Here is an 11,870-nt window from a genome sequence, read left to right on the forward strand (position 1 = left end):
CGACCCTGGATTTACCAGGAACTTAAATTAGATTTATACTTGGGTCTAGTTTAGGAAAACTTGAACGTCATTAGGAGTTGTGTGCGTTCTGCTGCAAATATCTGACGCCCCAACGCATTACATCTACTTAAATGCATCGAAGCATAAACACATCACTTATACTTAGAACTTATTTCTCCAATTTATTTTACACAATACACTCCTAGAGAAAATCACGATAGCAACGAACAAGCTATCGTGATATATTCAAAGGAATAACTAAGTTGCATTAAGTAGAACACCTAGTATAGCTAGAGATAGACTTACTGGTATCTATTGCATTTTGTGTTAGACGTATGCAACCTAGAGATAGGCTTTTTATGTCATTCGCGTTGAGAAATGTTGAATGATGTCCGATGCATAAACAAAAGATAAGCAAATCACTCCATTTCATCCATATCACATCCTAGTTGTGTACACTCATCTTAGACCGACGCGTCCATTTACCTTAAATTCCACTTTCGCATGATCCATCATTCACCACTCAACTCTTTTGTATCTCTTACACAGGCACAACAATTTAGTGTAAATAAGACATTTCTCACATTTATTTAGGAAAACCCCTACAGTAGATACATCGCAAGGTCTGCGTTTGGTTAACTGAATCCCTGAGTTCGACCCTGGATTTACCAGGAATCTAAAATTAGATTTATACTTGGGTCTAGTTTAGGAAAACTTGAACGTCATTAGAAGGAGTTGTGTGCGTTCTGTTGCAAATATCTGGCGCCCCAACGCATTACATTTACTTAAACGTATCGAAGCATAAACGCATCACTTATACTTAGAACTTATTTCTCCAATTTATTTTACACATTACACTTCTAGAGCAAATCACGATAGCAACAAACAAGTTTTTGGTGCCGTTGCCGGGGATTCAGAAACAAAACTAACCAGAAATTCGTTTGTATCTGTTGTAAGAACACTTCGGTCGAGGGAGTATTACGAGTTAAGCCTAAGCTTGTGAACGTTTATGAGCAGGGAGAGCACTCCTGAACTCAAATACGACCCCGAGATTGAAAGGACCTTCCGGCGTAGGAACCGATCTAACCGTCATCGAAGGTTGAGGCAACAATTTCTCAGACAATAGAACAGGCAACAAGCAATGGTGGAAGAACAGGAAAATTAGCAACTAGTTCATGCTACACAGAATGCAATCCTGATGGCAAATAGCAGCACGCGTCCCATGAGTGAGTATGCGTCCCCTGTACTGTATGATTTCTCTCCAGGAATCATATACCCAACGCGGGATGGAACCAAGTTCGAGATGAAATCTGTTATGCTCCAAATGCTCCANCCAAGTTCGAGATGAAATCTGTTATGCTCCAAATGCTCCAGTCTGCTGGACAATTTGGAGGTGGTCATGGTGAAGATCCTCAAGCCCACATGAAGCGTTTCCTGGAAACGTGTAATTCATTTGTGATTCCTGGAATCACCCTAGAGGTAATTAGGCTGTCCTTGTTTCCCTATTCTTTGCGTGATGAAGCAAAACAATGGGTGAGCTCACTGGAGCCTAGTGAAATCACCACCTGGGAGAAGTTGGTGGAAAAATTTATGCAAAAATACTTCCCACCTACCACCAACACGAAGAGACGTCGAGAGATTATGAACTTTAAACAATAAGATGCTGAGACTTTAAGCACCGCATGGGAGCGTTTTAAGGGCTTGGTCAAGAATTGCTCGAACCATGGACTACCTCTAATTATCCAAATGGAGATGTTTTATGGAGGACTGAATAGAGCATCGCAGATGGCAGCAGACGCAGCAGCAGCTGGTGGACTTATGGAGAAATCTTACACCGAGGCTAAAGAGATACTAGCCGCATTGCTAAACACAATATGGAATGGGTGGATGATACGTATGATGGAAGAGCTGACAAGAAGAAGAGATCTCAGAACATTAATTTTATCGATTCCAATGCAATAGCCACACTTTCTGCTCAAGTGGCTATGATGACTAGCCTTCTGCAGAACATAACGTTGGGAAACGCATCAAATCAGCAGAAGGTGAATCAGATAGAGGTGTTTGGGTAGCCCATGGTTAGCTGTGTGGCTTTGAAGATCCTCAATCCTATGCTGAATGTCCACACAATCAGTATGCTTCATAAAAAAAAAAAAACACATTCTCTAATACATATAACCCTAGATGGAGAAACCATCCGAATTTTTCTTGGACCGGAGGAAATCATCAAGAGCACCACCCGGGGGCGAACCATCAGCAAAGGAATGGAACGCCGCCTGCATTTCAACAAACGCATCAGGAACGTCAACAACCCTTTAATAAAGGAGGATGGGCGTCGAGCTCAGGATCTCCGCTTGAGAACCTATTAAAGTAGTACATAGCCCAGAATGATGCGTTGCTGAAAAGTCAAGCGTCATCTATCAGAAACATGGAAATCCAGGTAGGGCAGATAGTGAGCGAGTTGAAAAACAGGCAGCCTGGAGTTCTACCTAGCAATATAGAAACACCTGGGAACAATAATGGGAAGGAGCAATGTCACGCGGTGATTCTGCGAAGTGGAAGAGCTCTTGAAGAAAGAAGAATGAATTCCAGAAATACCAGTCCTTTGAAAGAACACATCACACGTTTAATGGATCAGGAAGAAAGAATGCCTGAGACTACAAGCCATTCAGAACCCAGTACTTCTAACGCGGGAAAGCTTGAGGTGATTTTGAACGCACCAATCCCTAGGCGTCTGATGAAGAAGAATTATGAACAACAATTCAAGCGCTTTCTTGAGCTCCTAAAGCAGCTGCATATCAACATTCCACTGATAGAGGCTTTGGAGCAGATGCCAACATATGTCAAATTTTTTAAGGACATTTTGACGAAGAAGAGAAGAGTCAGCGAGAAGGAGGTAATAGCGCTAACATAGGAGTGTAACGCGTTAGTAAGCAATAGTCTACCAAAGAAGCAGAAGGACACTGGGAGCTTCACAGTTCTTTGTTCGATAGGAGGATTGGATGTGGATCATGTGTTATGTGATCTAGGAGCCAGCATTAATCTCATGCCACTTTCAATTGTTAAGAAATTGGGGATTGGCAAAGCACAACCTACTTTTGTGACTCTTCAGCTCGTTGACAGAACAATTAAGTACCCAGAAGGGAAGATTGAATACGTTTTGGTGAAGGTTGGAAATCTTATATTCCCAGCAGACTTTATTATCTTGGACTATGAAGCAGATAGAGAGGTACCAATTATCCTTGGACGCCCTTTCTTAGCTACTGGGAAAGTTTTAATTGACGTGCATAAAGGCAAATTAATTATGCACGTGGACAACGTGAAGGTGAAGTTTAATGTGCTCAACGCATTAAAGTTCCCAGATAGTGAAGATTGTCAACTAAACAATATTGAGTTTCCTGAAGAAGAGACTCATATATGTGAGGTCCTCGCGTTGGAGGAGAACCTAAAAGAATTAGAGTTGCCAAGTTTAAGTGAGTGGCGAACAAAACCAACGCGTCCATCACTCGAAGAACCACCAAAACTCAAGTTGAAACAGTTACCTGGACACTTGGAATAAGCGTTCCTTGGAACCAACAACACTTTACCTGTGATTGTTTCTGCAAATCTTACAGAACCTAATGACCAATCTCTCTTGCAGATGCTGAAAAAGCACAAGCATGCAATAGGCTGGATGCTTGCAGATATCCATGGCATTAGTCCATTTTATTGCATGCATAAGATTGGGCTAGAAGAAGGGAAGTCGGAGTCAATCGAGCCTCAAAGAAGGTTGAACTCCATAATGAAAGAAATGGTTAAGAAAGAAATTCTAAAATGGTTGGACGCAGGAGTTCTTTATCCTATATCCGACAGTAGCGGGGTAAGTCCAGTCCAATGCGTTCCCAAGAAAGGGGGAACGACCGTGATAGTCAACAGCAATAATGAACTCATACCCTCGAGGACTGTCACAGGCTGGTGCATCTGTATGGATTACAGGAAACTCAACACAAAACCTAAGAAAGACCACTTCCCCCTTCCTTTTATCGATCAAATTCTTGACAGACTTGCGAACAAAGAATTTTTTTGCTTACTTGATGGATACTTTGGTTACAACCAGATTCTGATAGATTCGAAAGATCAGAAGAAGACTACGTTTATTGGTCCCTTTAGAATATTTGCATTCAGACATATGCCCTTTGGGCTGTGTAACGCACCTGGGACATTTCAAAGATGTATGATGGCTATCTTCTCTAACTTCCTAGAAAAGACCGTTGAAGTCTTCATGGACAATTTTTCAGTCCTTAGAGACTCATTCGAATCAGGCCTAGATAATTTGGAGGTCTTCCTCGCTCAATGCAAGGAAACAAACTTGGTGCTGAATTGGGAGAAATGTCACTTCATGGTGACTGAAGGAATTGTCTTAGGTCACAAAGTATCCAAGGCTGGGTTGGAAGTAGATGAAGCCAAAATAGATGTCATAGCAAAACTTCCACCACCATCAAATGTTAAAACTTTATGAAGTTTTCTAGAGTATGCCGGCTTCTACAGACAGTTCGTTAGAGGATTCTTTCAAATTGCGCGACCTCTAGCACATTACTAGAGGCGAACCGGCCCTATAACTTTAATGAAGACTGCACTGACGCGTTTGAAACCTTGAAGTATGTGTTGACGACAGCCCCAATACTGATAGCACCGAACTGAACGCAGCGCTGTATTCTCATGTGCGACGCAAGTGATGTGGCAGTAGGAATAATGTTAGGGCAAAAGAAGAGTAATTTGATACACCCCATCTTCTACGTGTCCAAAACACTAAATGACTCTCAGGAACACTACATCACTACTGAAAAAGAAATGTTGGCTGTAGTGTTTGGCATTGAAAAGTTTCGATCGTACTTAGTTGGTGTGTCAGCCACCATATACACCGAACACTCAGCCATAAAATTTCTGATGTGCAAAAAGGACGTGAAGCCAAGGTTTATAAGATGGGTGCCACTGCTACAGGAGTTTGATATTGATATCCAGGACAGAAAGGGAACAGAAAATCAAGTGGCTGACCACCTGTCCAGGCTAGAGAATCAAGAAATACAAGCCCAAGAAGGTGAAATTAAGAACACATTTCCTGATGAAAGCCTGTTTAGAGTTGAAGGCAGGGAACCTTGGTATATGGACATAGTCAATTATTTAACCACCAAGAAATTCCCTGGAAACTTTAACTCTCAGCAAAAGAAGCGATTAATTCATGACAGCAAGTTTTATTTTTGGGATGAACCGTTTCTATATAAACAATACCCTAACTTCATAATGCGTCGATGCGTTCTGGAGGAGGAGACACAACGCATATTAGCTGAATGTCATGACTCTCTGTACGGAGGGAATTTCGGTGGGCAAAGAACTGCAGCGAAGGTTCTTCAAAGTGGATACTTTTGGCCCACCCTCTTTAAAGACGCGAGGGAGTTTGTTCGAAAATGTGACCCCTGTCAACGCACTGGGAATATTTCTTCAAGGATGCAATGCCCTTGAAAAATGTTCTCGAAGTTGAGCTGTTTGATGTTTGGGGCATAGATTTTATGGAACCTTTTCCCCTATCCTGTTGCCAACAGTACATACTACTTGCAGTAGATTATGTATCTAAGTGGGTAGAAGCAGTAGCCTGTGCTAGGAATGATGCATCCACTGTATCTAAGTTTCTTACCAGGAACATCTTTACACACTATGAAACGCCAAGAGCCTTGATAAGTGACGAAGGTACGCACTTCATTAATCGCATCATTTCCAAATTACTTGCAAAATATAATGTCAGGCACAAGATCGCCACTGCTTACCACCCACAAACAAACGGCCAAGCGGAAGTATCAAATCGAGAAATCAAGTCTATCTTGGAGAAAATCGTCAATGCAACGCGGAAGGATTGGGCGCAGAGGTTAGATGAAGCGCACTAGGCCTACAGAACTGCTTACAAAAATCCTATAGGTATGTCTCCATACTCTCTTGTATTTGGAAAAACCTATCATTTACCTTTAGAGTTGGAGCACAAGGCGTTTTGGGCAGTTAAGAAGTTAAACATGAACTTGGACGCTGCAGGCACTCAACGCAAACTTCATCTCAACGAGCTTGAGGAGTGGCGATTGAACTCGTACGAGAACAACAAACTGTACAAAGAAAAGACAAAGCGTTGGCATGACCAACGCATCAGTAAGAAAGAACATGTTGTTGGCCAAAAAGTTCTATTGTTCAATTCACGTCTGCATTTGTTTCCAGAAAAACTAAAATCCAGGTGGTCAGAACCTTTTATCATTAAGACAATCTTTCCATATGGAGCTGTGGAAATAACGCGAGAAGATGGCACCAACGCATTCAAAGTAAACGACCAGAGAGTGAAGCCTTACTTTGAAGATAGACTGGAACGCCAAAAGTCATCTCTCGCACTACGCGAAGCCAATTGAGACCTGCATCGAAGTATCCCTGCGTTTGCATCGCCATATATTCCAGGGACGCTTCCTCTATCCTTATCCTTTTGCATTCTATATTTTACGATGCGTTTGAGTTTGTTGATTTATTTGTTTGGTTGTTTTAAGATTGTTCTTTGCTTTTGCTTTTATAAAAATAGGAAACTTGTTTGTTTTTCTTTAAAAGTTGTGTAAGATCGAGTTAGGAATAACGAACGCGTTAGATGCAAGTCTAACACATGGCCCAGTTGAAGGGACGCATTTCGAGAACACAAAAACATTCAAGTATTTAGATAACCGAGACGTCTCTTCAACTTTACATTTATTGCAGACGTCAGGCGCCACCTGACGTCAGCCACTAACCCTCTCTCTCAGCCTATAAAATGACCCAACGATTCAAAGTTTTCTTCTTCTACATTTTCACTCTCGAGCCCTCTGAAACAAAAGAAAGAAAAAAAAAACCTCTCCGTCTTCCTTGCTTCCGATCTGCTCGAGCTTCTCCGACCACAATGTCGTCTGCCTCAGATAGCCAGAACCAAACCGTGAGCTTTGGGAACGACTCACCGATAAGTTCTTTTTCCTCATCCTTTGTTTTGGTTTCACCTCCCCCGAGCCCTATAAAAACCACCAAAACCCTCACCCAAACCAAACCCACATACGGCAGAGCCACCTCTTCCCAGCGGCCGCCTGTTTTGAAACCTTCCTCAGCCACTACGCAACTCCCTTCCAAAGCCTCCAAAGCCATCGTTACCCCTCCGGCCAAGATCCCTTAACCTAAACCTAAAACCTCTCAACCAAAACCCAAAACTACCCCCAAGCCAAGGGCCAAGACACCTTCAAAACCAAGGACGCGTCCATCATCTATGGCCGCCTCCAAACCCTACACTAAGCCTACCCTACCACCAGTCATTCCTAACATCACTATGGTGGGTGCAACGCAAAATCCACTCCCAACCTACGTCCACAACGCACCGTCACCAGCTGTGCGTCCACCACCTCCACTTTCTATAGAGCCCTTCGCCACGATTTATCCAGTGGAATCAGAAGCTTGGAGCCAACCACCTCATTCGCCCATCCTCATATCTTCCCCTAGCATGCCTCATACCTTAGTGGGCACCCCTCCATTTACTCCACCCATACCACCCTCTGACAGTCTTGTGTCAGAGCGCAATCTTGAAGAGTTGGCTGAATTGGCTCGACTGGACAAACAAGAGGTTTTTAATGCGATCTTGGCGTCCCTCAATCAAAGCCAAGAGGAAGAGCAGATGATGCGTTCAGACCCACCTAACGCATCACTTGAGTTAGACGAAGCAGAGCGGTATGCTATGATGCTTGAAGAGGAATTAGAAGAAGAACAAAGGGAAGAAGAAGAAGAAATGGAAGAAGAAAATAAAGAAGGGAGAATTGGCCCTGACGCATCTCTACCACGCCCATCCGATGTGAATGAAGGGCCTTTAAGATAAAAAAGAGTAAGAAGAAAAAGAAGATTGATATTGGAGGAAGAAAAAGATGAGCAATCTGCATCAAGATCTGAGGGTGCAACGCATGAAAACAGCTCAAGGCACGACACACTAGAGCAGGAATTGGAAAACTACCAGCCCGCAAGGCAAGGGGGGAGGAAGACGGATCTCCAAAGGGAATTGGAAAATGAACTGAGAGAATTGGCAAGGGAAGCAAAAGAGCATGTGGCAGGAAAACGCAAGGTAACTGACGTGTTACCTAAGAAGACCTCGGGAAGAAAGCGTCAATTTAGTGATATACTCGTAAAAAAGGGCTTCTTTCCCGAACGCCACCAACTTCCAATTTACATAACTAAGATAATAAATGCATTAGGGTGGAATCAGGTTTGTGTTGGGCACACCCGTATTTGGCCCAACCTCATTTGCATGTTCTACAACAATGAGTTTGATATGGAGAAGAACACAGCTTTTGTTGATAGGGTGTTAGTGCGCTTCTCAGCTGACAAAATAGACGAAGTGTTCAACATTGGCAGTAATCCGGACGCGGAAGGAAATAGCATCTTGGAGTAGCCTATGCCAAGTCAATTAGAAGATGCGTTAAGGACAGTAGCCAAACCTGGAAGCAAATGGCAAACATTGAGGAATGGGGCAAAAATGTTAGCTTCTAGGAATTTAACTCCAGACGTGAATTTGTGGTATTACTTGAGCAAACGAAGCATCATGCCTACAACACATGATGAGACATTATCAAAGGAACGCGTCCTAGCTACCTATTGCATCATGCAGTGCATCCCTTTGGACATTGGAAGAATTATATTGGATCAGATCAAGGCCATCAAGACTAAGCCACGAGGGCAACTCTACTTTCCATGGCTGATTTATGCACTATGCAAATGCGGGGACATCCCTTTGGGTGATGATCATGAAGATATCAATGGCTTGATAGACATAAAGTTAGTAAGGCATCTACTTTACGGTTCACCACATCAACCTGCCTTACCTACCAAGGAAGTGGCAACCAAGCCTCGATCATCCAAACGCGCCCTCAAAAGAAGACGCGTCCAGATTGTTGAACACAATGATGAAGCTTCAGAGCACGAAGAACATGAAGCTAAGGTTGAACATCCGGCTGAAGAAGTGCAACCACCCCTCAATCTTATTTTCCATGACTCACCATTGGCCCTGTCAGAAGGGAGTCCTGATTAAATGCACCAAGAAACAACTCATATAGATCAAGACATCCATTATTCCCTTCCTTCGCCCCAACCAGGTCCAATTCCCAACTTTGTGCCTCCTCCAATAATTTTTTAGCCAACTGGGCTAGGGTCAAGCAACGCAGCAAATTTTGAAGACCCAATTGGAAGAAATGAAGAACCAACACCACCTCAATGCAGCGCAGACTTATAAGAGTTGAAAACTTTTATCAGTGATCAGCTTAGACCACTAGCCGCGTCTATCGAAGGTCTTCAGCAACAGAATCGGGTTCTAAGGGATTATCTGAGGTAGCAAACAAGACGGATGCAAGACCAATTTGTTTACACAACGCAATACATCAATCAGGTCTTGGTTGGAATGTTTGCTTTGCCTCCACTACCTACCCATCTTAGAAACCCCTTGGGTTTTATGGATGAAGACCCTGAGGAAGAACGCAGAGATGATGCGCCAGCACAATAGAGTTTTGGGGTGTTCGGTTATTTTTGTATTTTGATTTAATTGTTCTTTTGTATCTGCTTGACTTGTTTGTTTACTTCATGTGAATTTATGAAAATGAATGAGAAATTCCTATCATTTTGTTCCTTGAGTTTAACCTTGGCATACTTGATTTTTGTTCTTCAGATATTTTCTAAGTCTTGTGCTATGCCTGACCTCAATGATATCAACTATATGAAATCTATAAATATAGAGTAGGCGTTAGGAAAATCAACAAGGCCTGAACTTCTCTAAAAAGGTTATGTTTACCTTCTAACACATGCAAGCTTTAAGTCTTAAACTCCTTTCAGACTCTCAAAGCCTTTTTGAAATTTTGTTTCTCTTTTAGCAATGAGGATTTAGCTCGTCTCCAAATTTGGGATGAGTAGCTCATCTCCAAATTTGGGGATGAGGGAAATCCGAGTTAAGACGCATCAAACGAATACATCAAAAAGAAAAGGGGACAAAATAAGAAAAATATTAAACGTGACTCCTTTGTCATTACTTCAAAAGAAAAACCTTAAAATGGCATAAGTTTAGTTGGAACAGGCACTTAGCCGTAGTTGGATGCTCGCATGACACCTGTGGGGGCAAGCCAAAATGAAGTTAAGTCTCCTAGACCAACGTGTCCCATATAACTCCTCTATCTAGTCTGAAGGAATTATATCTTGAAACGCATGAATATTAGATATGAGTTTAGTTATGAAGGGTTCTCACCCGTAGTTGGATATTCGCATGACACCCGTGGGGGCAAGCCAAAACGAAAGTGGGATACCTGGAACAACGCATGGGTAAAGTAAAAATTCATAATTGTTTTTTTCTTTTTATCCGGCATTTATCTTAAAAAGTGAATCTAACGCATTGCTGGTTTAGAAAAAACGAGAATGTTTTGAGAAATGAAAGGAGTTGTGATAAAAGGCTTGCGGCACCTAAAACTAAACATTAGTCCTTTTAAGAAAATAGTCAATCTGAGTTATATTTTCCAAACTCTTATCTCAAGCTTATGACTGAATATGATGAGAGGGGAACTCTACACACTTAAGACAAAGGAGATAACAAAGAATTATTTTGGAATGCTTGAGGACAACCATTGTTCAAATTTGGGGGTGGTGATAACTTGTACAAATAGAAGTTATTTTTGCTCTTAAGTTGGAACAACTAAGTTTTTTAATGATAAATTCTCCTCATTTTTAGAAGAAACACATGAATTTTTTCAAACATTAGCAAACTCATACAAAAGAAGTTTTATTACTAAATATCGCGGCATTAACGCACTGTATTGCACGACTTCAATGCAAGGATTAACGCTAATGCTTAGACAAGTGCCGCAGGAAAAGGTCTAACGCATAGGCCATGCGTCGAAGGGAGTTCAATGCAGAGAAGATTCATTACTCCAGGCTGATTGTGTCACATCACCACTTGCAAGTATTGGCAGCTGCAGCAGGAGGTGTCTGAAAAGCTTCCACACAGTAGGCGGCATCTGAAAAGCTTCCGAGAGTCAGGCGGGTAATCAGGGCATGGACTTTAATGCTGACCAGGACATGGACTTTAATGTTGCCCGTTCACAAAGTGGACGTGACCAATGCCTATAAATAGATGAAGTCCTTCTAGAGTTAACAAGTTCAAAAATTATAAAGATCCTTACTCTCTGTATATTGCAGTCATACTTCTAGTTCTGTAGAGGCTGTGTTGTGGTGCTAGATGATCATAATGGTTGAGAACCACCACCACCACTATCGGTCAGGGAGTGGAGGAAGCTACTCTTGAGAAAGATACTCCATCCAATTCCTAAACAAATTATTGTACACAATGAGATTGAGCCAAAGAAATACAAGAGATTGCATTCTTTGGCTTGACTCAGTTTCCTTATTCTCATTTATCACTTTCATTCCATTTGATTAGATATTTCTTTTGTAAAGACTCCTTGTTTATTTATAAAATTCATATGTTTGATCCATCATACTTGCCATTGTTTATTTCTTATTTATGTGAAAATGCATTAATCCTTTATGCATAACTTCATTCTAAAGCTCAAGCCAACTTGACAAATTGGTAAAAGCATCTTTTAACTTAGATTGTTCAAAAGAATAACTAAGCTGCATTAAGTAGGACACCTAGTACAGCTAGAGATAGACTTACTGGTGTCTATTGCATTTTGTGTTAGACGCATGCATCCTACAATAGGCTTTGTATGTCATTCGTGTTGAGAAATGTTGAATGAAGTCTGACGCATAAACAAAAGATAAGCGAATCACTCCATTTCATCCATATCACATCCTAGTTGTGTACATTCATCTTA

General features: G+C 41.7%; 1 protein-coding gene and 1 non-coding gene across 2 annotated transcripts; one reads left to right on the plus strand and one right to left on the minus strand.

Moving 5' to 3' along the window:
* Positions 1–1,626: 1,626 nt before the first annotated feature.
* Positions 1,627–1,730, minus strand: LOC120070397. The gene has a single exon (XR_005479891.1). It is a non-coding gene; the product is annotated as a small nucleolar RNA R71 (small nucleolar RNA).
* A 5,555-nt stretch (positions 1,731–7,285) lies between these two features.
* Positions 7,286–7,885, plus strand: LOC120079564 (transcription initiation factor TFIID subunit 8-like). Its single transcript, XM_039033795.1, has one exon. It carries the CDS (start codon positions 7,286–7,288, stop codon positions 7,883–7,885), a length of 600 nt encoding a protein of 199 aa, XP_038889723.1.
* The last annotated feature ends 3,985 nt before the right edge of the window (positions 7,886–11,870 follow it).

This window comes from Benincasa hispida, chromosome 1 (genome assembly GCF_009727055.1).
Source record: "Benincasa hispida cultivar B227 chromosome 1, ASM972705v1, whole genome shotgun sequence".
Taxonomy (NCBI): Eukaryota; Viridiplantae; Streptophyta; class Magnoliopsida; order Cucurbitales; family Cucurbitaceae; genus Benincasa; species Benincasa hispida.